Genomic DNA, 27,441 nt, shown 5'->3' with positions numbered 1-27,441 from the left:
ATCTGGGTCCTCATTTTACCCACCTCGGAAGGATGGAAGGCTGAGTCAACCCTGAGCCGGTGAGATTTGAACTGCTGAACTGCTGATCTAGCAGTAGCCTGCAGTGCTGCATTTAACCACTGCGCCACCTCGGCTCTTTGAACCGCTGAAAGTGACGTTATATTTATTCTTCTGGCCCGGGCTTCTTCAAAACCTGCTGCCAGGATATTGTAATAAAGCCACGGTGGCTAGAACGCAGTATTGCAGGCTAATTCTGCCAGCTGCCAGCAGTTCAATTCTCACCGGTTCAAGATTGACTCAACCTTCCATCCTTCCCAGGACCCAGTTTGTTGGTGGGGAAATGCCGACTCTGTAATCTGCTTACAGAAGACTGTAAAGCATTGTGAAGCAGAATATAAATCTAAGTGCTATCGCTAAAAGAAGATCTGATAACCTTAGAACCTTGTAGTAGTTCTTTCTCCAGATGATACTCAACAATTTCTGGTCAACTACATGGCATTTTTGTGGTGAGGTTCTGCAAGACTGTGCTTTAGCCCCCCATGCTGTCTAAAATAGAAATAGTACATAGAAATAGAATAGAATTAGAATTAGAATAGAGCAGAACAGAACAGAATTCTTCTTTTTCCCTTGCTATCTTTTTTTCCTATTTATCATATACATTTATTCTTTGCACAACTATAAATGGGTGATGATATTAAAATTAGTCACAATTAGCATGGGTTAATGCTAATTAGTCACAATTAGCATGGGTCTAATGCACAATTAGCATTAGAGCCGAGGTGGCGCAGTGGTTAGGGTGCAGTACTGCAGGCCACTTCAGCTGACTGTTATCTGCAGTTCAGCGGTTCTAATCTCACTGGCTCAAGGTTGACTCAGCCTTCCATCCTTCCGAGGTGGGTGAAATGAGGACCCGGATTGTTGTTGGGGGCAATATGCTGACTCTGTAAACCGCTTAGAGAGGGCTGAAAGCCCTATGAAGCGGAATATAAGTCTAACTGCTATTGCTATTGCTATTGCTATTGCTATTGCTATTGCTATTGCTATCTATCTATCTATCTATCTATCTATCTATCTATCTATCTATCTATCTATCTATCTATCTCTATATCTCTGTCTGTCTATCTATCTATCTGTCTGTCTATCTATTCATATCTCCTATCTATCTATCTATCTATCTATCTATCTATCTATCTATCTATCCATCCATCCATCCATCCATCCATCCATCCATCAGTGGTTATGGTGCAGCACTGCAGGCCACTTCAGCTGACTGTTATCTGCAGTTCAGCGGTTCTAATCTCACTGGCTCAAGGTTGACTCAGCCTTCCATCCTTCCGAGGTGGGTAAAATGAGGACCCGGATTGTTGTTGGGGGCGATATGCTGACTCTGTAAACCGCTTAGAGAGGGCTGAAAGCCCTATGAAGCGGAATATAAGTCTAACTGCTATTGCTATTGCTATTGCTATTGCTATTGCTATTGCTATTGCTATTGCTATTGCTATTGCTATTGCTATTGCTATCTATCTATCTATCTATCTATCTATCTATCTATCTATCTATCTATCTCTATATCTCTGTCTGTCTATCTATCTATCTGTCTGTCTATCTATTCATATCTCCTATCTATCTATCTATCTATCTATCTATCTATCTATCCATCCATCCATCCATCCATCCATCCATCCATCCATCCATCCATCAGTGGTTATGGTGCAGCACTGCAGGCCACTTCAGCTGACTGCTATCTGCAGTTCAGCGGTTCAAATCTCACCGGCTCAAGGTTGACTCAGCCTTCCATCCTTCCAAGGTGGGTGAAATGAGGACCCAGACTGTGAGGGCGATATGCTGACTCTGTAAACCGCTTAGAGAGGGCTGAAAGTTCTATGAAGCGGTATATAAGTCTAACTGCTATTGCTATTGCTATGGGTAGCATCCTCTGTAATCCAAATACCTTTATCTTTTATCTTATCTATCATCTTATCTTTCTTACGATCATTTGTATCATATCTTTGAGAATAATAAGTGGCCTGTAAGTATTATGAGTAACTGTAGATAAAAATAATACAATAACAGAATGGCAGAGTTGGAAGGGACCCCGGGGATCTTCTAGCCCAGTGGTTCCCAATCTTGGCAACTTTAAGACTTGTGGACTTCAACTCCCAGAATTCTCCAGCCAGAGCTGGCTGGAGAATTCTGGGAATTGAAGTCCACAAGTCTTAAAGTTGCCAAGTTTGGGAACCACTGGGCTAGCCTAACCCCCTGCTCAGGCAGGAAGCCCTATACCATTTCAGACAAATGGTTGTCCAATCTCTTCTTCAAATGGGATTGAGGGACTTTATATGGGAGCAAGTATATGACTATGTCCCATTGCTCCGTCAAACTTATCCAGCACAAGTAGGTATCGGCTCTGCGGGCAGCAAAATTCTCTAGCCCAACATTTCTCAACCTCAGCAACTTTAAGAAGTGTGGACTTCTGGGAGTTGAAGTCCACAAATCTTAAAGCTGCTGAGGTTCTGTGAAACACTGCTCTGGACTATTTGCTATTACCTAAAGGGGGATAAAATTCATTGCCCTCAGGCTTCCTTTTAAAAATTTTGTCCAGGTTTTTGCACAGTTCACACTCTGGATGTGAACGCAAGATAAAATTAATTTGATTATCAATCTATGCAACAGCAATAAATCAAGTTGAGACTCGTCTCCGATGAGTTCTACCAGGAACCTCTGAAAAGACCTAATACGTGTCCCGATCATATTTGGTACCCAAAACTTTTCTGAAAGGACAGACATTACAGCTTCTCCTAAAAATGATTTCAAATGGGAAAATAAAGAGAAAAAAGCACACACAGTAATAAAAGGGTCATAAAGCGGCAGAGCAAATCCAATAGCATTGCAGTTATGGCTTTTATTAGAGATGAAATATGTAGATGGATAATTGGCTGACAAGGAAAGCATCTTCACTGAACGTATGGGAGGCAGGGCAACTGCAGGTCATCAGAGCTATAGCAGAGATGAAATAAAAGGTAAAATCCAAAAAGGAAAATGGGATGACAGCATGGTTTTGTTTTTTTTAATGTGTTGTATCAAAATGGGGAAAAAGCAATCATGTGTTGGATTGTAATATTTGTATGTTTTTCACTTCGATAAAATAGTCTGCATGAGTAAACAATTGAATTTGCCTCCGGCATTACACTACGCAGCAAATGTAAATTTTATATTTAACTAGCATTATTTCATACAAATACGCACGCATAGCTCCAGCTCTGAAATCTAATCTACCCCAAATCCAGCAAGAAAATATATTGACAAATGTATCGGAAGGAAAGCCATCACTCTTTCAAATAAGATTATCGCAAACTCTGAACAAGGAATTTGAAAATAGTCAAGGCGATGGTTTTCCCAGTTGCAATGTATTGCTATGAAAGTTGGACCATAAGGAAGGCTGAGCGCCAAAGAATTGAGGCCTTTGAACTCTGGTGCTGGAGAAGACTCCTGTGAGTCCCTTGGACTGCAAGGTGATCAAATCGTTCAGTCCTAGAGGAGATCAACCCAGGCTGCTCTTTAGGAGGCCAGATCCTGAAGAGGAAATTCAAATACTTTGGCCACCTAATGAGAAGGAAGGACTCGGTAGAGAAGAGCCTAATGCTGGGAACGATGGAGGGCAAAAGAAGAAGGGGATGTCAGAGAATGAGGTGGCTGGATGGAGTCACTGAAGCAGTCTGTGTCAACTTAAATGGACTCCAGAGGATGGTAGAGGACAGGAAGGCCTGGAGGAATGTTGTCCATGGGGTTGCGATGGGTTGGACATGACTTCGCAACCAACAACAACAATTTAGGAATAGGTATCCTAATTTATTAAGCCATTATTAAAAAGAAGTACAACAGTAGATTGACAAATTTCTGGAAATCCTGAAATCCAGGTTAATAAAAAAATATATCCATCTGGATGATTCTCACTCGCTTCCAAAATATTTATATGCTCACCATGTTTTAATGCTATTTTACCTGAGTCCCCATTTCATTAAAGAGCCTTTTCTGTCATGGCACATGTTCTTTTCAACATCCTTTCCTAAGAACTTGATGGTCCCTGACCCTGTTGGCCTTTCATCCCAAGACCTAGGAATTTTGGCGTGTGGTTTAACCTGTGCAATGTTTGTGTTGATCTATCATTTTCATCTGGGCTGCAAATCACAAGTGGTTTTCTTTAAAATTGTTTTATGGTTTAAAAAAAAACATATTTTACTCATAAGCTTATGGGGCGTTTGATGGAGGTCCCACATCAAACTCTAGATCATATCGTGACCAGCTGTAAGCCGAGGGCATATACTGGTCCAGAGTCTGATTTTTGATATATATAAACAATGCTGCGCTTCGGTGGCTGGATGGCGTAGGCCTTGGTATTGGAACATAGATCATTTTAACATTTATATTTTACTGGGTTCTACTAATCTAGATGAAATGTTAATATATATTGCTAAATCCATATATGATACGCCATACGCTAAATAAATAAATAAATATGAGGAGTGGGGGAATGCAGAACCTGGTTTGAAAAATACTAACTGTAAATTAATTTGTCTGTCAAGAGTTCTACGTTCAGTTTGCATAATGAAGTACAACTCATGTAGAAAATCCCTTAAACTATGCACAAGCAGATTTGCTCACTTGACTGTGGAACTGTGCATAGAAATGAAGGCCACCTATTGAGTCTTCTTTCCCCGTCAAAACCCAACCGAAGGAAGAAAACAAAGCAATTAGCTTTTTTTTAAAAAAAATAAATAAATCTGGGAATAAAACAAAGACAATTGCATTTCTAGCATGTTTAGAATAAAAGCATTTGGTCTGTAGTGGAGCTCCACGTTGATCCCGATTTTAAAATATGTTATTGCCATTTCGAATTGCAGTTTCAAACCATATGCAAAAAGAACTTAAAATGTTGCTGTTTGTTTGTTTGTTTGTTTGTTGTTTATTAGTTTTGTATGCCGCCCACTCCCGAAGGACTCCGGGCGGCTCACAATAAACAGGGAAAGGGAAATAAATAAGACAATACAAAGAATTTAAAAATGCACAACATTCACAATTGAGGCGGGGCTGGATATTTCAACAGCCCCCAGCCTGTCGGAACAGCCAGGACTTAGTAGCTTTACGGAAGGCCGGGAGGGTAGTAAGGGTCCGGATCTCCACGGGGAGCTCGTTCCAGAGGGCCAGAGCAACAACAGAGAAGGCCCTCCCCCGGGGGGGTCGCCAGCCGGCATTGGCTGGTAGATGGAACCCGGAGATGGCCAAGCCTGTGCGATCGAATTGGTCTTTGGGAGGTAATTGGCAGGAGGCGGTCTCTCAGGTACCCAGGTCCGATGCCATGCAGGGCTTTATAAGTAACGACTAGCACCTTGAAGCGTGTCCGGAGACCAATGGGTAGCCAGTGCAGCTTGCGGAGGATAGGTGTAACATGGGTGTACCTGGGTGCACCCACAATCATTCACACGGCTGCATTCTGGACTAGCTGAAGTCTTCGAACACTCTTCAAGGGCAGCCCCATGTAGAATGGCAATATCCAACGAATCAATTTTAAGTATGAACTTGTAATGGATTCCCACGTTGTTGAGGACAAGATTCTTGGAAGTACTTGGTCTAAGGCTATATGGGGATGACCTTGAGACCAGTAGTCAGAAGCAGGGGTGGGGAGATAGCAGTCAGCTGAAGTGGCCTGCAGTACTGCACCCTAACCACTGCGCCACCTCGGCTCAATCCGGGCTGAACCGGCAGCAACCCAGCTGTGGCCAGAAGCCACTACAAAAGCATCAAGGGCAGAACAAAGCTTAAGCTTTGGGGAAATAGATAGGAAAGGGCCAAGGCTGACTCCTCCCTGGCTTCTTGAGTTGTAGGGTAGGGAGGAAATTTAAAACACAAGGCAAACCTACAAAATCCTATGAATAGAGTCTATCGCAATATAGTTTTAGTCTTCTTGTGGAGTCAGTATAAATTTCTAGACAAGGCTTGAATGGCTCACATTGACCAGAACTTTCTCTTATGGCAAAATGGAAGAGTCACAGAGGAAGATGAATCAACCAGACTCTTCCTTCTTTAAAGTTGGGCCATTATGTCCACCGCCATAGCTAATTGTTTATGTAGGAATGATGCAGTGGTGAGTTTCAAAAAAAATTTGAACCTACTCTGTGGGTGTGGCCTCCTTTGTGGGAGTGGCTTGCCGGCCATGTGTTTTCTTTCTTTCTTTCTTTCTTTCTTTCTTTCTTTCTTTCTTTCTACCTTTCTTTCTTTCTCTCTCTCTTTCTCCCTCTCTCTCTCATTCTCTCTCTCTCTTTCCTTCCTTTTGTCTCTCTGTCCCTTTTTTCCTTTTTTCTTTCATCTCTCTCTCACTCTTTTTCTTTCTTTTTTCTTTATTTATTTATTTATTTATTTCTTCCTTTCTTTCTTTCTCTCTCTCTCTCTGTGTCAGTCTGTCTGTCTGTCTGTCTGTCTGTCTGTGAGTGTGTGTGGGCAGAAGGCCTTCTCTCTCTTTCTCTTTCTTTCTCTCTTTCTCTCTCTCTCTCTCTCTCATTCTCTCTCTCTCTTTCCTTTCTTTTGTCTCTCTGTCCCTTTTTCCTTTTTTTCTTTCATCTCTCTCTCACACACTTTTTCTTTCTTTTTTTCTTTTTTCTTTTTTTCTTTTTTTCCCTTTCTTCCTTTCTTTCTCTTTCTCTCTCTCTCTCTGTGTGCGTGTTTGTGTGAGTGGTGGGTTTCAAAAAATGTTGGAGCCTCTTCTGTAGGCGTGGCCTGCTTTCCGGGTCCACTGGTGGAACCTCTTCTAACCGGTTCGGTAGATTTGACGAACCGGTTCCACCGAACTGGTGCGAACTGGTAGGAACCCACCTCTGGAATGATGGAAAAATATGGGTTAGACAGCATCACCACCAGATGGATTTGTAATTGGCTGACCAACCTCACTCAACATGTAGTCCTTAATGGAAATGCCTCTACAGGGAGGGAAGTGAATGGTGGGGTATCCCAAGGCTCTGTCTTAGGCCCATTACGCTTCAAAATCTTCACCAATGGGGAGGAGGGGCTAGAAGGAGAACTCATCAAATTTACAGACAACACCAAGCTGGCAGCAGACAGACTCCAGAAGATAGGCTTAAGATACAGAAGGATCTTGACAGACCTGAACACTGGGCTCTATCTAATTAAATGAAATTCAATGTACAGAAAAGTAAGGTTTTACATTTAGGCATGAAAAACCAAATGCGCAATTATAGAATAGATGGTACCTGGCTCAACAGTAGTAACTGTGAGTGGGTGCTGGACTAGAAGACCTCTGGGGTCCCTTTCAACTCTGCCATGTTATTCTATTATTTTCATTTACAAGTATTCAAAATACTTGTAGGCCACTTTAGGGAAAGTATTATTATTCTCAAAGATATGATACAAATAAAGATAAAAGAGAGAGGAGGGGAGAGGATGAAAAAAAAAAAGAGAGAGAGGAGCCGAGGTGGCGCAGTGGTTAAAGGCAGCACTGCAGGCTACTTCAGCTGACTGCAGTTCTGCAGTTCGGCTGTTCAAATCTCACCGGCTCAAAGGTTGACTCAGCCTTCCATCCTTCCGAGGTGGGTAAAATGAGGACTCGGATTGTTGTTGGGGGCGATATGCTGACTCTGTAAACCGCTTAGAGAGGCCTGAAAGCCCTATGAAGCGGTATATAAGTCTAACTGCTATTGCTATTGCTACGAGAAGAGATATTTGGGTTACAGAGGATGCTACCCATGCTAATCTTGACTGATTTTAATATTATCCACCATTTATAATTGTCCAAAAGACAAATGCATATGATATATAGGAAAAAAGAAAGAAACCAACTGGAAAAAAAGAAGAAAAAGAGAAACACTCTTAGAAAAAAATCAATCAAAGCATTACTAGAAAACTGTTCAATTTCAAATTCCCTTCCATTGTACTCCAACTAAAACTTCCAATAGACATATTTAGAAGCATTGGAGTTATTTCCGACTATAGTAAGTTATCTTGCCTTTAAAAACAGTGTCTAAATTTGCCTTGTGTGATCTATGAGAGCCAGGGAAACCATTCTCGCTTAAATTTGGCATGCCTCTCTTTCGAACGTGTCCTGTTACTCCTGCTCTTGCTGCAAATTCCTCGAGTTTTGTTTCTGGTCTGATATCATTGGAAAATGTCTTTTTTTCCCCAAAACTGAGTCAATTTGACTCCATCAAAGTTTAGGGTCAAATGTAGAATATACTGCTGCCTCCTTACAGCCAGCTCCGTAGCCTCTGGTTCAAATAACATATCTAGTACTTGAACCAATGAGAGTGACAACTCATCTACTCATAAGAATAATGAAGATTCATCTAAATATGTCTATTGGAGGAGCCGAGGTGGCGCAGTGGTTAGGGTACAGTACTGCAGGCCACTTCAGCTGTTATCTGCAGTTCAGCGGTTCTAATCTCACCGGCTCAAGGTTGACTCAGCCTTCCATCCTTCCGAGGTGGGTGAAATGAGGACCCGGATTGTTGTTGGGGGCGATATGCTGACTCTGTAAACCGCTTAGAGAGGGCTGAAAGCCCTATGAAGCAGTATATAAGTCGAACTGCTATTGCTATTGCTATTGCTATTGCTATTGCTATTGCTATTGCTATTGCTATTGCTATTGCTATTGCTATAGATAGATAGATAGATAGATAGATAGATAGATAGATAGATAGATAGATAGATAATAGATAGATAGATAGATAGATAGATAGATAGATAGATAGATAGATAGATAGATAAGAGCCAAGGTGGTGCAGTGGTTAGGGTGCAGTACTGCAGGCCACTTCAGCTGTTATCTGCAGTTCGGCGGTTCAAATCTCACCGGCTCAGGGTTGACTCAGCCTTCCATCCTTCCCAGGTGGGTGAAATGAGGACCCAGACTGTGGGGGCGATATGCTGACTCTGTAAACCGCTTAGAGAGGGCTGAAAGCCATATGAAGCGGTATATGTCTAACTGCTATTGCTATTGCTATCTTAGGAACTAAGCTTCTAAAAATATCTTGGCAGAGTTAAAGTAAAAAAAAAATGGACGCAGGGGCTTTAATAAGAAGTTAAAGAAAATAGTTGAAGAGTACCAATTATACTGACATGCTGAATTGATGCCTTTGGTGGTTCTGCCCAGTGCATTGTCTTGAACATGTGATTTCTTGATGTTTCATTAAAAGCAAACCAAAGCATCTAACCATGCTATGTTATATATATTTAGAGGATATGCACATTGGTTGCATAAAAAGTGACTCTGCGTTACGAATTGCCAGCCATCAAACTGAATCCTTCTGCAGAAAGCTTTGATGTGAATTGCAGCAAACGGCCATTCCTTTTTATTGTGGATAAATACCAAGATGATTTCAACTCTTGATTTCTAAAGCAGGCCAGGTGCAGAGAAACATAAATCCCCAGACTTGGAAAGCGTAATTGCTGTTCTGCCCAGGGAAATAAAAATAAGGGGAGCACTTAAAGGGAGGGAAATGTACATCTGTTTAAATGACTCAGTGTTTAATTGAAGTAATGACTATGTGAGCAACACTGATCACATTGGAAATCAATATTACAAACTTGGAATCTTTATGTTTACTTTATGGCTAATCCAGTCATTACGGCAGACATCTAAACCAAACACTGCAGCTGTACCATGTTTAATTCATCAATATGTTCGCTCAAGACTGACTGCTTCTCTGTTAGCACTACATAATTTTAGCATCTGCCAAACTCCAGTCTGCAGCGTTCCAGGTTTGTAAAGAACTATTGAAGATCCTTTTTTTAGATTGGCAAGTAAAGCCACTTCTGGTTTTTTTGATGATAAAACAGAGTATGAAAACAAACAAATCAACACAAACATTCTCAGTTGCTAGCAAAAGATTTGACAAATTAGGATGCTTTTATTGGCAATTTTGACCCGCTTTCTGTAACTTGTTGCTATCCAGATGTGTTGAGCTTCAACCATGTATTTATCTTCAGATAGAAAGCATTCATCCAGCGGTCAGATTCAAATAATTTAACAACCGGTTCTCTGCCCTAATGATTTCTTCCAACAACCAGTTCACCAAACTGCTCAGAAAGTTAACAACCGGTTCTCCCAAAGTGGTGTGAGCTGGCTGAATCCCACCACTGTATTCATCTTGAACACATTTGGAGGCCAGCAGGTTGCAGAAAGCTGGTCATAGCCTATATACATGGGCTAGGACCACTCCCAATGGCCAACCTCCCATGGCCAACTCATCCCATGGCCAACTCACCATGGTCAACTCATCATGGCCAACTCACCACAGTCAACTTATCATGGCCAACTCACCACGGTCAACTCATCATGGCCAACTCACCACAGTCAACTCATCATGGCCAACTCACCACGGTCAACTCATCATGGCCAACTCACCACGGTCAACTCATCATGGCCAACTCACCACGGTCAACTCATCATGGCCAACTCACCACGGTCAACTCATCATGGCCAACTCAACACGGTCAACTCATCATGGCCAACTCACCACGGTCAACTTTCCATGGCCAACACACCAGAGAAAAACTTACCATGGCAAATTTGCAGTAGGACAACTCTCTTCAGAACAAGAGTTTCACTAATATTAAAGAATTGTGAAATAGAATCATTAAAGAAAGGATACAAAAGCAGGGACAAAATGAAATGTGAATGACAAAAATTAAAATATTTTTATTTATTTTAAATAATTGAATTACTGAATTGTCCTGTGGTAAGTTGTCCCATGGCCATGGTGAGTTGTTCCATTCCGTACATACACAGTCCAAAACCCCAGAGGGATGCTTCATACAGGACGGGCTTCCCTAATTATATTTGATTGATTGTTCAATTTTTATGGCTGCCCATCTCTTATATGCAGTTCTGAGCAGAGAAGACTATTAAAACATCAGTACAACAAGAAGCAAAGTGAAAATAAGTCCTCGATAAGAATAAAACAGAAACATTGACGACGACGGTGAGATTTGAACCGCCGAACTGCAGATAGCAGTCAGCTGAAGTGGCCTGCAGTACTGCACCCTAACCACTGCGCCACCTCAAAAGAGTTGCTAAGCTTCTATCCATAGTAATTACATTAAAAAAAAAAACATCATGAAAGCATTGATGATGACACTGTGAAATGCCCTTTTTTCTTCTAGCATTTGTAAGTTATTCGATTTCTATCTCATCATATTTGATATTGTTTTATTCTCCCTTATTCTATTCTTATTCTCTTTTTTCTCTGGTTTTTAATATTCTATCTTGGGGAGTTTATATGGCCATTACATTATTTTATTGCATTTGGTCATTACTTTTCTTCTTATTATTGTTATTTGGTTATCTTGCTGGTCAATGGCTATAGCTAAATACATTTGATTTAATCGGCCTTGATTGGTAATTGCTAGCGATAGGCTAATTGTGCAAGTCATTTGAGGATTATCTTATGCTGTATTTATGGGAATACAGCATTGTGATCATAAAAAAAATAATAACTGCTCTTTATTCTGCTCTAGTCTGGCCATATCTGGAGAGTTGTGTTTACTTCTTTCAAGAAAGGAGATAAATTGGAGCATGTTCACAGCAGGACATTCAGAATGGTGAAGGAAATGAAATAATTCTATCAGAAATGATTAAGTTATATTGGGGTCTCAGTTGAACCCAGCTAATAAAAAAAAATGAAGCCTTCATTTTTTTTTTTTAAAGGAGAGTAAATTTCACTCTTATCATGTAACAACATTTTGGGAATTGGAAAGAAGAGAAAAGAGAATGGGGAAATGTTTAAAATTTTTATTCGTTTTTCATTGCTTTCCGCATTTGACATTCTTATTTAATTCTGCTTAGTATGCTGCTAAATTCCGTATCTCTTTTTTACCCTTACTTCCCAGATAAAATCTAAAATTAAGGAATGAACTCCTATGTATACTTTAATAACCAACCTTTGGAAAGGTGTTTCAATTCTGAGAAAGGAGATTATAATCATTACATGCGTAGAGCCGAGGTGGCGCAGTGGTTAGGGTGCAGTACTGCAGGCTACTTCAGCTGACTGTTATCTGCAGTTCAGCGGTTCTAATCTCACTGGCTCAGGGTTGACTCAGCCTTCCATCCTTCCGAGGTGGGTGAAATGAGGACCCAGACTGTGGGGGCGATATGCTGACTCTTTAAATCGCTTAGAGAGGGCTGGAAGCCCTAGGAAGCGGTATATAAGTCTAACTGCTATTGCTATTGCTATTGCTAAGATTCTGTTAATGTAGCCTTACAATAAAATAGAATTAATTCATGTTTCCAGTCTGTTTGGAGGTTCACCGAGCTGGGCAGAATACTAGCTGCAAGGATCATACAATTATACTTGGGTGTTTCTCAGCTTCTCAGGTGGCCTATTTTCAGATCAGTATAGCTTCAGAAGAAAACGTTCCCACGAGTTTCCAAAACATCCCATAGTCTTTGGACTATTACCAGAGGAATACATTTCTTTCCTTTGGATGAAGTATGCGTAAAATTATTTTCGTCTCAGCTAGGCTTTGTTTTCAAGGCTAACTGAATCTTATTTATTTTATTCCTTTGGGGGATTAAGAAACAAGGAAGACGAGAAATTAAGCCTTTCTTTTTTTATATACTCTCTGAGATCTTAGCTTCTATTCAAAACTTACTAATCTGAGCACTTGAGAGACAAGTTTTCCTTTCTCTCAGTCATTTAGCTAAATCAAATTAAAAGCATTCTATAGGTTGACGAAGTAAATTTTAACGATGATTTCAAACACCCACATTTTACGTTCCGGAGAATATAATTGGAATTTAAAATTAAATTGCTACTTTGACTTTAACTGGAAATTCTCTTCCATTAATATTCTTTCTGAAGTGTTTCTCTAAGTGATGTTTTATTTCATATGTGCAATTTTCTCTGTAATACGAAATTGTTTGAATGACTATGCGAGTTCATTTAATTACTTAACACTCACTACCGTCCTTCAAGGTTAAGTCTCGTGGCCCTTGTAACAATAGGAAGCAAGTGAGAGTCGCATAGTAATAAGAGAAATAAAATAAAGGAAAAGAGGCTAGGGGCTGGAAAAAGGAAGGGATTAGGCTCAAATCCAAATCCATTAATTGTTTGTGTATAAATATGCAAGAAACCTGAATTTAAACAGAATGCTAGAATGTTACCTGGTGGTAGAAGCTACATAGTTAACAATTTGTGTTTGATTTTTGATTTTTTTTTTATTTTATTGACATTTGTAGGCCGCCCTTTTCCCTGAGGGGACTCAGGGCGGCTCACATAAAATCAGGGAGGGGGAAATGCAAACAATAACATAGACACATGTAGTAAAAAACAATAGGCAACATGCATTCATCATTCGGGAGGGGCAACTATCTCTGTCCCCAGGCCTGACGGGCTAGCCAGTTCTTCAAGGCTGTGCGGAAGGCCTGGACGGTGGTGAGGGTACGAATCTCCACGGGGAGTTCGTTCCAAAGGGTCGGGGCTACTACTGAGTAGGCCCTCCTCCTTGTGGTTGCCAGCCGACACTGGCTGGCCGATGGAATACGGAGGAGGCCCAATCTGTGTGATCTAATTGGTCGCAGGGAGGTAATTGGCAGAAGGCGGTCTCTCAAGTATCCAGATCCACTACCATGCAGGGCTTTATGGGTGACTAATAGCACCTTGAAGCGCATCCGGAAATCGACAGGTAGCCAGCGCAGCTCGCGGAGGATAGGTGTAACGTGGGTGAACCGCGGTGCACCCACAATCGCTCGCGCGGCCGCGTTCTGTACCAGCTGAAGACGCCGGACGCTCTTCAAGGGCAGCCCCATGTAGAGCACATTGCAGTATTCCAGCCTAGAGGTCACAAGGGCCCGAGTGACTGTTGTGAGTGCCTCCCGATTCAGGTAGGGTCGCAACTGGCGCACCAGGCGAACCTGGGCGAATGCCCCCCTAGCCACAGCCGTTAGGTGGTGGTCAAACGATAGCTGTGGATCTAGGAGGACTCCCAAGTTGCGAACCCTCTCTGAGGGGTATAGAATTTGACCCCCCAGCCTGAGAGATGGAATATTGGTGGAATCTTTGGGAGGGAAACACAGCAGCCACTCGGTCTTTTCTGGGTTGAGCACAAGCTTGTTAGCCCGCATCCAGTCCATAACAGCCTCCAGGCCTCGGTTCATCACGTCTGCCGCTTCATTGAGTTGGCACGGGGCGGACAGATACAGTTGAGTATCGTCCGCATATTGATGGTATCTGATCCCGTGCCTGCGGATGATCTCTCCCAGCGGTTTCATGTAGATGTTAAATAGTAGGGGGGATAAGACCGAGCCCTGAGGCACCCCATATGTTAGGGGCCTAGGGGACGATCTCTGCCCCCCCACTAACACCGACTGCGACCTGTCCGAGAGGTAGGAAGAGAACCACCGCAGTACGGTGCCTCCCACTCCCACCTCCCGCAGTCGTCGCAGAAGGATACCATGGTCGATACCATGTTTCTCACTGTGGACATCATTTGCCAACAGGAAATCATATAAATATTGAATAAGTAGGCAGGAACCTTCTCTTCTACTAATCTTTAGAAAGGAAGGAAAAAATAGCCTCACTTCTACATTTTAAACTTTATTTAATTTTTTTTTTCTCTTTCTGTACAAAGCTACTCATGTGAAATATTTCAAGGTAATTGCAATTATTTGACCTTCAATTTATTTGACAATCAGAGGTCTAATTTCTGCTTAACAGATCGGGGGATGAAAAAGGCAGTGAACAGGGGAATGATTGATGAATTCAGTAATGACGGTAGAAAGGAAAAGACATTACCTTGGTTTTATCGTATAAGGCATGATTATCCAACATCATTTTCTTCTCATGGCTGGCATATCTCCGCAGATCACGTTCAAATTGCTGCATGCATATAAAATAGTGTTATTACAGCAAAACCAAATTATCTATCTATCTATCTATCTATCTATCTCTCATCAATCTATCCTATCTATCTATCTATCTATCTATCTATCTATCTATCTATCTATCATCTATCTAGCTATTTATCTATCTATTATCTATCTATCTATCTATCTATCTATCTATCTATCTATCTATCTATCTATCTATCATCTATCTTTTTACATATCTTTCTCTCCATCTCTGTATCTCTCTTGATCTATCTATATCTATCATATATATATATATATGTATATCCGTCTGTCTGTCTGTCTGTCTGTCTCCATCTTTGTATCTCTCTCTTTCTCTCTCCAGATCAATCTATAATCTATCATCCATCATCTATGTCCATCCATCCATCCATCTATCCATCCATCCATCCATCCATCCATCTCTGTCTGTCTATCTATCTGTCTATCTATCATCTATATCCATCCCTCCATCCCTGTCTGTGTCTGTCTGTCTGTCTGTCTGTCTATCTATCATTTATATCCATCCCTCCATCCCTCCATCCCTGTATGTGTCTGTCTGTCTGTCTGTCTGTCTGTCTATCTATCTATGTCTATCGTCTATCGTCTATCATCTATCTATCTATCTATCTATCTATCTATCGTCTATCTATCTATCTATCTATCTATCTATCTATCTATCTATCTATCTATCTATCTATCGTCTATCGTCTATCTATCTATCTATCTATCTATCTATCTATCTATCTATCTATCATCTATCTATTTTAATCTATTGTAGCACTCTTTGTTATAAACTTTAATGAATGTACTGTCGATATAAATTTAGGATAAATTTAAGATAAATTGATATCGTCCTGCAATGACTTTTAAAATCCTAAAGTAAAGACATTCCTCAGAGCTAATATTATAGACTAATCATGAGGAAGCCTGCCAGGTCCTCATTACTGCACACATAACCATAAGTAATGTGATATTGTGATATTACATTACAAGCTTTGTAATGGATGTTCACCCAGAGCGACTCTGCTGCATGTACAATACTATATCACATTAGCTAATACTGTCTCCTTAATAATTATAACTTTGTAAGAAGAGATGGTTGAAGTTTAATTGAAACACACAGTGGATTCCATTTGCTTCTGACTCACAGAAGATGCCTGAGTAAAACAAAAACCTTTAGGTGTTTGCACTTTTTCAGGAAACATTACAGTTTATAATGTGTTTGTTGGTAGCTGCCTAGAGATTAGAAGCAACTGTCAAAAGAAACACAAAATACATACAATATTAAGGGAATCAGTGAAGCCTCCAGCAATATTCAGAAATAAATTGCATTGGGTTAAATACTTACTCTAGAGTTAATATATAAATTACAGTTATAGTCTAGACTTCCTAAATTGTATTCAACAAACTTGGCTGATTCTTTCCTGAAAGCATGCTTCCCATTCTTCTGACCATTTCAGTGTTATCATTTTAGGGAGACAGGAAGACATGAACTAAAGGTTATTTAAAAAAAATATTCTGATTTCCATATTTATCCCATAAAATCAAATTTCTATAAAATCAGACTGCAATACATTTTTTAATTCAAATGTTGTACAGTTGTCTACAAAATATGTGAATTAATATTTGGGTTTTGCTTCGTTTATTTACATTTTTTTAATCCCTGAAGCCTTCTGCTTATTAAAATTATATTTCCTTCCTTCACATTTACTCTAGAGTTTTTACACTTCTATTCCCTGTCTTTAGAAACTACCGTATTTATCGGCGTATAACACGCAGTTTTAAAACTAAAATTGCAAGCTTAAACCCTGCCTGCGTGTTATACGCCGATACTCCGGGTGGCAGAAGCCCCGGGACCCAGTCAAATTCGCTGCGCAAGGTGAAACGGCCGGCAGCAGCCCTGCTCTCCTGCTGCGGCTTCTGTTTCAATAGGGAAGAAAACTTCCTTTCGCTTCCCGGGCTTCTGCCGCCCGGCAGAAGCCCCGGGACCCAGTCAAATTCGGGAAGCGAAAGGAAGTTTTCTTCCCTACTGAAACAGAAGCCGCAGCAGGAGAGCGAGGCCAGCGTCCGTTTCAGTCGCTTCCCTTCTCCGTCTTGATTGCTGGAAGCAGTAACAAACGGCGCGTCCGCTCCGCATCGCCCTGACAACCACCCCAGCCGGCGGCTGCCAGGCCTCGCTGGAGTCAATTGCAAAGCTGCGTTCAGCGCTTTGAGGACCTGAGGCATCTTGGGAAATGTAGTTCCCTATCAGAAAGAATGGAGTAGCTGCGAATTTGTAACAACATAATATAACTTGGTGCTTCGCAGGTTACGAAAATCTCGTTTGATTTGCACACTGTTTTTTAAAAGTTAGATAAAGAAATTATGCTGTGAAAGCGACTAGATAGCCCCCCTCCCCTTCCTGTGTGTGAGAAAGGGAAGGAGAGGAAGGAAGGAGGGAGGGGGGAGGAAAAGAAGAAGGGAGGGGGGGAGAAGATGGAAGGAGAAAAGATGGATGGAAGGAGAAAGAATGGAAGGAGAAGGAGGAAGATGGAAGAAGAAAGGAAGAAAAAGAAGAAGGGAGGGAGAAGGAAGGAGGTAGGAAGAAAAGGGGAAGAGAGGGAAAGAGCAGAAAGACAAAGAGGATGAAGTTGATAGGCAAGAGGAAGGGGGAAGGAAGGGAAAAAAGAGGGAGAGAGTGAAGATGAGGAAGAGGTTTTTGGTTTTCCAAAAAGCAGTGATTCTGATTAAGTTTTTTTGCTCAAAGAGGTGTTTTTTCATTTCATATTTGCCTTTTAAGAGGAGTTAATGTTATAATTCATGTTCTAATGTTATAAATTTTAATCCAACATTAAGTTCCGAGCTTCCAAGTCATTTATTTTTAATGAAAAAAATTTTTACTCAAATTTTTGTGTTAAAATGGGGGGTGCGTGTTATACGCCGGTGCGTGTTATACGCCGATAAATACGGTAGTTTAAAAAACAGAAAACAGAAAATGAAAATGTCAGAATATTCATGAACTGGCAGAGACATAGCAATGTATAGGCATGGCAACTGGGTCAGCCAATAGGAACTCTATGAGAGCCATGCCAAACAGCTAGCAACCTGGGCATGGCTTAACTATGCGGCTCTGAGTCTGTGAAAGAGAACTAATTTAGTCTGAATCAAACTTAAACAGTTCTCTGCTGATCTCTCCTCTGCCTGTGTTTATCTGTAATTACTACCAGGTTGGAGAATCAACTGTTGATATTGTATATTTATTATTCATGTTATGTATATAAAGAAGTTAATGAATCCTGCTGAAAGAGTTATCTTTGTGTGCTTTCTGAATGTGATTTCTCCAACAAACTCTAACAGAAAAGACGTGGTGTGTTTTCAAGCAAGTTTTCTCTTAAACATAACTGTTATTTTAAAGAAGTGTAGCACTAGTTCCCATAACCAAGGAGAAAGATTTTGAAATACTCAAGTAAAGTATCCTAAACAAGCGGAACAGATTGATGGATGACCTAATGAGTCTTCATATGCTCAAGAAATTCAAATTCTAAAAAAGAAAGTAAGTTGTCATCATAGGTAACTAGTGTCAAACTTGAATTTTCCTGTGTGCAAAATTGTTGTTTTTCCTCCAGTGAATTTTGTATTTATAGCTTCTCTGAAATACTGAATCTGGATTGGGAAGACCAGATAAGACTTACAGAGAGGAGAAACAATATTTTATCATTTCTTGATAAAGGTGGTGCAGTGGTTAGGGTGCAGTACTGCAGGCCACTACAGCTGACTGTAATCTGCAGTTCAGCGGTTCTAATCTCACCGGCTCAAGGTTGACTCAGCCTTCCATCCTTCCAAGGTGGGTGAAATGAGGACCCAGACTGTGGGGGCGATATGCTGACTCTGTAAACCGCTTAGAGAGGGCTGAAAGCTCTATGAAGCGGTATATAAGTCTAACTGCTATTGCTATTGCTATTGATGGGTCTGAAAGATATATTAGACAGTGCAGAGCAGAAGGACTGAAAGAGTTGATGAGTTGTTCTCTGTAACTGTTTCAGGATGGATTACAAAAACCATCTTGTTATCCCGTCTCAAGTGTGAAAGGACACGCTATATAGGTGCAATAAAGGGTACTGTTTAGGTTCTAGTATCAGTAGAAAGGGGTGAGCATGGAGCCCTTATAGGAATGTAGAATTTAGATGGATTGGACCAGAACATCTTTAAGTCATCCCATGTTGTTATTAGATGCTGCATTCAGCTGTAAAGATCACAGTTATGATTTATATTGCATTCTGGATAATTTCTATGTTACAATTCTGGGAGACTATAACCCATAACCCCGATTACAGCATTTCAGGACTCTTTTGCAACCTTGAGGTGGTCGAGGTGGCGCAGTGGTTAGGGTGCAGTACTGCAGGCCACTTCAGCTGACTGCTATCTGCAGTTCAGCGGTTCTAATCTCACCGGCTCAAGGTTGACTCAGCCTTCCATCCTTCCGAGGTGGGTGAAATGAGGACCCAGACTGTGGGGGGCGATAAGCTGACTCTGTAAACCGCTTAGAGAGGGCTGAAAGCCCTATGAAGCGGTATATAAGTCTAACTGCTATTGCTATTGTGGCTGGGACCACAGTAATCACGATAGTTGTTCTCACCAATGAAAGATACTTCATTGCATCAATCAAAAAAAATGCTTCGTTTCCTTGTTTAAAGTAGGTATTTTTCCACAACAGTTTATAAAATTCACTTGGTAACCTACACTATTTCAGTAAGTACTTTTCCACCTTATTCAGGACATAAAGTACCACTGGACCCTTTAGACAAGAAACAAGAAAAAAATTAATATACACGTGGTAAGCCAAAGAAATGAACCCTTTTTTTTAAGTGTATGGCACTGCAATTGTCTTATACAAGCTAGGATAGGAATATAAACAGGAGGAAAGGAAGTTATTTACCCTAGATCCCGTCCATCCTAAGAGAGCAAAAGCATAATGTTGAAAAGGAGTAACAACCAGATCCACACGAATCGCTTTCCAGTCTCTCGCTCCTTCGTCAGCAAAAAGCTTTGATTGGATGGTGCTTCCTCTGTTCACGCTTTCCTTGTGGACTTTTAAAATTGCAAAGCACTTCTGGAAATGATCTAAAGCGTCGACGTTTCTGCTTGGCAACTTTGTATTTTCAAACGTTGACTCAATCAGATCACAATATAAGAGCAATTCCTAGAAGGAAACACATTTAGCATTATTTATGCTGAGAGCCAATGTGAGGTGATTGTTGCTGTTTGCATTAAGTTGTCCTCAGCATGAAGATAGCAATAGCAATAGCAGTTAGACTTATATACCGCTTCACAGGGCTTTCAGCCCTCTCTAAGCGGTTTACAGAGTCAGCATATCGCCCCCAACAACAATCCGGGTCCTCATTTTACCCACCTCGGAAGGATGGAAGGATGAGTCAACCTTGAGCCGGTGAGATTAGAACCGCCGAACTGCAGAACTGCAGTCAGCTGAAGTAGCCTGCAGTGCTGCATTTAACCACTGCGCCACCCCGGCTCTAAGATACATTACGTGACTTTGGATCAATCTTAGCCCTTGCCTCCTAAGACTGAAATTGTGTGGAAATATTGGAGGAGGAGATGATATTCCACTTTGCCATAAGCCCCATTTTCCGCCGTTGCGGGCAGCGGGGATCGGAATGGATGGAAAATGGGACATGTGGAGGCTGAAAATGGGGCATGCACAGGACAAAAATGGGATGTGGGGGGCGAAAATAGGATGCGCAGAGGCGGCAATAGGCAATGGCAATCCCTGCAGCCTGAACAGCTGATCGTTGGGAGGCCGATCCAACCAACAATCAGCTGCTTGTGCTAATCAGGCTGAAACTGAACAGGCTGTTTGCTGCAAGGAGGCAAATTGCTGGGAGGCAGAGGCCAAAGGGTGGGGGCCAGTGGTGGGTGGGGCTACACTCAGCGTATAAGACGCACCCAAATTTTCACCCTCTTTTGGGGGAGAAGTGCATCTTATACTCCGAAAAAAGACGGTATTCAACCCGTACGTCTCAAAGCACATACATATGCCACAGCAACAATGTGGGTTGAAAAAATCTTTTGTTTTTTTATATATATACATTTTTATTTTTATTACACAGACAACACATACACAAACACACAAAAAAAGCATCATCACATAGAGCATGTCGTTTGGTTACAGGTATTTTAACATCCATATTCTCGAATAACATTTACCATCTCAGATCTTTCATCTAGTATAACTAAATATCTCACTTTCATTGTACGGTATATGTTCAATTACGATTAGTATTATTTTTTCCCCAATAATTCATAGTTCCCTTACATTCTTGATTATCTATTTGATAACAATATACCTTTATATAATCCCCATGTGAAAGAAAAGATTTTTTTGACCAACCATCACTATTTTCCATTATACATAATTCCACCAATCAACTATCAGGTATGCTTATATTCATTGTTATCCTTGTACCTCATACTTTCAAACAGAAATGTTATTCCTTCATTTTTCAACAAAATATTCTAAATAGTCACTGCATATATATATTTTTAATTCTTCCCTTATTAAAATTATTTATCAACAACAAGATATCATTGTAATATGTTCTTAAGGTTATACATTATATCACCAATCCTCTATCAAGTATACATAAAATCGTTGTTATCCTTATCCTTTTTTAAGCAAAAAATTCTAGAGTATTCAATTCATAGATGAATCAGTTTTTCATTATATCGTTATTATCTATTTCAAAAAAATCTTTTGCAGAGAGTCTTAAGACTAATTCATTTTTATTTGGGAGGCTTGGATGCAACAGAATTTCAAAAATATGTATTGCAAAAAAAATCTTACTAAGAAAACGTTCTTCTAACATTGTCAGCATTCCCTAAATAAATATGAAGTTAGAGACAAAAGTATTACATTGATCTCCATAGGGTTCTCTCTTTCCAATGGAGGCTTTTGACAATCATGTGATTTGTGAACAGCAGTTCTGCACTATCATTGTAAGGATTGGAGCTTTAGTAACTTGAGAGTTTATAACTATGCTAAAATGGTTTTTCAGAAATTATTCACGTATCGCCTTTCATGTTTTGATGAGTAGAAGATTTCTACTTGAGCAAATATGAAAATGTCTTCACGGTGCGGGATGTGATCCTAACTGATCACATTCCAGATCAAACATTACAATCACAAAAGAGAACACCTTTTGATGTAGCAGTCAAGAAAATACAGTATTTTTTTCTACATCATCTTGTAGAGCTTATATACAAGACGAAAAATGAAGTCCATAGTTTACCATCAAAGTTACCCAGCACATTATGGGATTATAAGCAGGACATCCTGGAGTTTTAAGCCCTTAATACGGTGGCAAAGATTATTTACGCAAAAACGTGGAAAGTGAAGTTACTATATATTAATAGCTAAGATTCATGTTACTCCCACATATCACAATTCAAAAAGCAGCTGTATATTTTTCTAATACCTGAGCCAAAGCTTCTATCCATGTTTTTCATATTTAAAATTTAGAAGAAACAATATAGCTTGCCACTATTCTGTTACAGAAGGCCTACAAAGTTTGCATTCTACAAATACTTACAGCTTTCCGTATAAACGTAGTCATACTTAGACAGGGGACATTAATTAAAAATTAATGCTTGTCTTCTGTTGCATTGGAACTTCCTGAGTGTGTGTCAATACACTGCACAAACTGTTTAGTTGCTAGATTGCAGGCAACAGTGGGTTGGCTTGAAAGGAGAGTATAGGTTACAGATTCTAGCATGAATGGAATAGCAGGAACATATTTGGGGCAAAATTTGGGCTTCCTTTTTTTCTTAAGCCTAATTCTTTTACGGCAAATGACAGTAATTGTTTTTACCAAAAGCAGAGACTGCTGAATGTGGCATGAGCATGTTTATAAACTACAACTTCATTAAAAAGTGTTATGCGACAGAGTTGATTAACTTATGGGTGATAAGCCAATATTATGGATTGTCTGTGATAACCAACTAGGAATATAGGAGAAGATACGAATTAACAAAGGAAAGGAGATCAGCTTGTTTATTTGATTGTAGGAGAAGGGGAGAAATCTGAATAAAGGCAGCCTTATTTGTGGGATGCATTTAATGATAAAAATATGGATGTGTGTTGTGACTCAGCAGAAGTTTGCTGTGAGTTGAGTCGGGATGCAGGAGTAACAATGCAGCTGGGGCTTGTTAGTGTCGTCTTCTGGAGACAAAAGGACTGATGGTGCCACGCCCTGGTTGCAGAAGTCAATGTTCACTCGTTCGTTCGTGGTTTGTCGTTCATCGGTCGTGGTTTGTTTGTGAGAGGCACTTGGATAAGTGATTTGCTTTCTGTAACCTTGATTCAAAGGGACACGTGGAGAAGTGATTTGCTTTCTTTCTGTAAACCTGGTTTTGCTGTAAGAGCTCTTTGTTTTTGCATTCTGCTCCGTAACCTTTTTTTGCCAGAGACTTTATTTATGTTTATTTTGGGCTCACAGCCAGCGTGAGCCGAGACTGATAAAGTCTGTCTGCCTGTTGTCTGTTAATGAGCGAAGAAGGGGGGTCAGAACAGATGTGGATGTGAAGTTTTGATTATAAATGAAAGAACCAAAGCATATGTCACAAAGTATGAGTCGGTACAACATGTGTAGGTAGTCCTTAACTTACAATGTGTCCAAAATCTCTGTTCCTAAGTGACACCATTGTTAAGTGAGTTTTCCCACATTTAATGTCCTTCCTTGCCAAAGTTATGAATCACTGCAGTTGTTAAGTTAGCAACACGGTTATTAAATGACTCTGGCTTTTCTCATTCACTTTGTTTTTCAGAAGGTTAGAAAGGATGATCACATGAAGAAGAGCCGAGGTGGCGCAGTGGTTAGAGTGCAGTACTGCAGCCATTTCAGTTGACTGCAGTTCTGCAGTTTGGCAGTTCAAATCTCACCGGCTCAAGGTTGTCTCAGCCTTCCATCCTTCCGAGGTGGGTGAAATGAGGACCCAGACTGTGGGGGGCGATCTGCTGACTCTGTAAACCGCTTAGAGAGGGCTGAAAGCCCTATGAAGTGGTATATAAGTCTAACTGCTATTGCTATTGCTACATGAGCCTGGCACACTGCAACCGTCATAAAGTGGAATGGTTGTAAGGGTGAAAGATGGTTTTTCAGTGCCATTTTAACTGTGGACAGTCACTAAATCAACTCTTGTAAAATGAGGACTGCCTGTATTAAGAAAGACGGAATTCATAGGCTGACATCAGTTACATGTTTTACTCTAATGAATAATGAAAAATAGGGGGGTGAGTTTTGCAGAAAACGGTGCAACGTTCTGAGTGAATGAGATCTAGGGAAAAGATTATTTTGCAGGCTGACAGAAACGCATGAGTTGGAGCTAGATGAAAAAGAAAAGAAGAATTTTGCAGAGACCCAAGAATGAATGAGAATGGTGATTTAAAAAAAAATGACTGCTTGTTTTATGCCATAGTTTAAGCATCAATCTATTCATACATATACCACCACAACAACAACGATGAAAAACCTTCAACCACCCTGAATTGAACACAGGGCATGATTGATTTAAGAGTTTAGGATAAAGGGCTGAGAGAATTAGTGAAGGATTGCAAAGGTGATGAGATATTCTGAATCTGGGACAGATCATTTTTGGTAGAGTCAAGAATGAGACTTGGGGGGAAAAATATGAAAGAAATTAACAAAAACAGAGTGAATGCTGAACAATTGGAAAAAATAGAGGAAAAATGCAGATATTGTAGATGGTAGGTTAAAGTTCCAATAGAATAAAGGGAAGATGTGTACTCTATTACACCCAGAATAGAGTGGAAAATAAGAAGTGTGTGGAATTACCCTGATGTGAAATATGAAAAAGAATGCTTGGAAGACTGATAGTGGGAGGGGGATGAAAGATGGGTGTAAATGAGGATGGGGGGAAAAAAATCACGTAAAAGAAGGATTTCTGGAAAAAAATGAATATCAAAGAACAATATTGCGCTACGTGTATATAAGGAAGAAGATAATTGCAAAGAATGTCGTTAGAGAAGAGCAAGGGACTGTTAAAATTAAAAGAGAGAAAGTGCAGAGCAATGTCAATGAAAAGCGAGAGGGGAAAAAAAAGAAATATTTTGGAAGTGGATGAAGAGAGACAAGCCAGGAGCCTCTAAGCGGAATGAATAAAATAAAAAATAAAAAGGACAGAATGATTGGGGATGAAAATTGAAGCAAGAGGACGCTAGAAGGACTATTTTGGAGATATGTATGAGAATGCTCGGGATGTGTGGAGGAATGAAGCAGAAATGAATGCTATAAATCTTCGTGTCCAAGAAAAAAAAATTATGAAAATAAAGTCATAAAAGTCTCAAGAACGTTGAAAAATGATAGGGCTCCAGGTTTAGAAAGAATAATTGGAGAAATAGTAAAAAAAAAGAAAAGAAAATGAATACGTTTTGCTTATGGAGTGGCTGTGCAATTTGTTTAATGTATCTCTGAAGGCTGCATCTGTGCCTGATAATTTTTCCCCCCATGGAAAAAGAACCGCAGGGAACGAATCCAGGCAGTTACCAGGAGTCAACTTCGACTCAAAGACACATAAAAACAAGAAATATAAAAAACTATTTCCTCTCACTACGATATGCAGTGTGTGTGCGTGTGTGTGGTTGTGGTTGTGTGTGTGTGGTTGTGTGTGTGTATACATGTTTGGGCATACCAGGGGTTGTGACACAATACATACCTATTTCCCTGGCCTAGCTGATAAAGGAGGAGAGGCTGTGGCTTAAGGGCTAATATAACTGCCTGATATATAATACAGCCCAGGTTCGAATCCCAGTAAGGGTATGGCTAGCTGATGAGAGCTAAATAGCTTGAAATAGATCTATACTAGTCTCCCTTTATTGATTTATCAGCACAAATGCAACACAAATGTAAAAAAGGCAACAGTAAAAATATTGGCTTTCTGTCGTGATGGTCTCTTGTGATGAGCCGATAGACAGAGAAAGGAAGCAGTATGCCTCCTCCCATATTTGGGCATACCAGGGGTTGTGACACAATACATGTATGTATGTGTATACACACACACACATACATATATGTATTTATATGTACATATATCTATCTACATATGTGTGTGTGTGTGTGTGTGTGTGTGTGTGTATATATATATATATATATATATATATATATATATATATATATATATATATATATATATATATATGTTGTTGTATTTGTGCTGATAAATAAATAAAGGGAGACTAGTATAGATCTATTTCAAGCTATTTAGCTCTCATCAGCTAGCCATACCCTTACTGGGATTTGAACCTGGGCTATATTACATACTAGGCAGACATCTTAGCCATTAGGCCACAGGCTCTTATCCATTATCAGCCAGGCCAGGGTGAAAGGTATCTATTAGATTTAATAGATTTATTTATCAGCACAAATACAACAAAATGTAACAAAAAGGCAACAGTAAAAATATTGGGTTTCTGCCTGGATGGTCTCTTATGACGAGCCGAAGGACAGAGAATGGAAGTAGTGACCTTCCTCCCATATTTGGGCATACCGGGGGTTGTAAAAATCCTATATATATACATACATACATACATACATACATACACACACACACACACACACACACACACATATACATACATACACACACATATACATACATACAGGGCGGGGCATAACCTTTTCCTAGGGGGTCACAGCAACACTTGTAATAACAACACAAATAATTCATACACCATTCGAAAGCCCATCAAAAACTGAGTTTATTGACATGATTTAATAGTCAGTATGACCACCATTAGCCCTTCGAACAGCATTCAAACGAGGTGGATAAGAACACAACAAATCTTCAAACAGTTCCGTTCGATTTTCCAGATTTTTCAACACAGTTTCCAAATTCATTCTCAAAGTTTCAACCGAATATCGATTTTGACCTTGCTCCTGAATCATCAGAGCTTCCACTTCATCCTTAATTATGGCCCCAATGTTCTCTGCCGGATTGAGATCTGGCGAATTGAGATCTGGCTCCAGCATCGCAAGCCTCTCGAAAGGCAATGCATTTTATTCTGTCAATGATCCTTTGTTCTTCCGAATCGAATTTTCCAGCCATTCTTAAAGCAAATTTAACATTTAATAGCTCATTCAATTCAGTTTTTTATGGGCTTTAAAATGAGGTGTCGCGGAAGTTGTAAACTGCTGTCGATCTTGCTGTGACCCCCTAGGAAAAGGTTATGCCCCGCCCTGTACATACATGTATGTAGGCGGTGAGCTTATTGATTAGAAAGGTCAGCAATTCAGCGGTTCGAATCCCTAGTGCCATGTAACAGCTTCTGCCAACCTAGCAGTTCAAAAGCATGTAAAAAAATGCAAGTAGAAAAATAAGGACCACCTTTGGTGGGAAGGGAACAGTGTTCCGTGTGCCTTTGGCATTTAGTCACACCAGCCACATGACCACGGAGATGTCTTTGGACAGCGCTGGCTCTTCGGCTTTCAAACAGAGGTGAGCACCACCCCTAGAGTCAGGAACGACTAGCACATATGTGAGAG

At 40.3% G+C, this 27,441-nt stretch overlaps 1 protein-coding gene across 1 annotated transcript in view; it reads right to left on the bottom strand.

Moving 5' to 3' along the window:
* Nucleotides 1-27,441, bottom strand: part of LOC116518368 (DNA nucleotidylexotransferase-like) — a 61,963-nt gene that overhangs the window by 7,445 nt on the left and 27,077 nt on the right. Inside the window, exons 4-5 of the mRNA XM_032231701.1 lie at nt 19,806-20,069; nt 14,796-14,879 (exon numbers count right to left, since the gene is read on the bottom strand). Coding sequence (XP_032087592.1) covers nt 14,796-14,879; nt 19,806-20,069 — 348 coding nt within the window. The remainder of the gene's footprint in view (nt 1-14,795; nt 14,880-19,805; nt 20,070-27,441) is intronic.

This window comes from Thamnophis elegans, chromosome 15 (genome assembly GCF_009769535.1).
Source record: "Thamnophis elegans isolate rThaEle1 chromosome 15, rThaEle1.pri, whole genome shotgun sequence".
Lineage (NCBI taxonomy): Eukaryota > Metazoa > Chordata > Lepidosauria > Squamata > Colubridae > Thamnophis > Thamnophis elegans.
The sequence above is the reverse complement of the archived record's forward strand: the minus strand, read 5'-3'. Positions and strand labels throughout refer to the sequence as shown.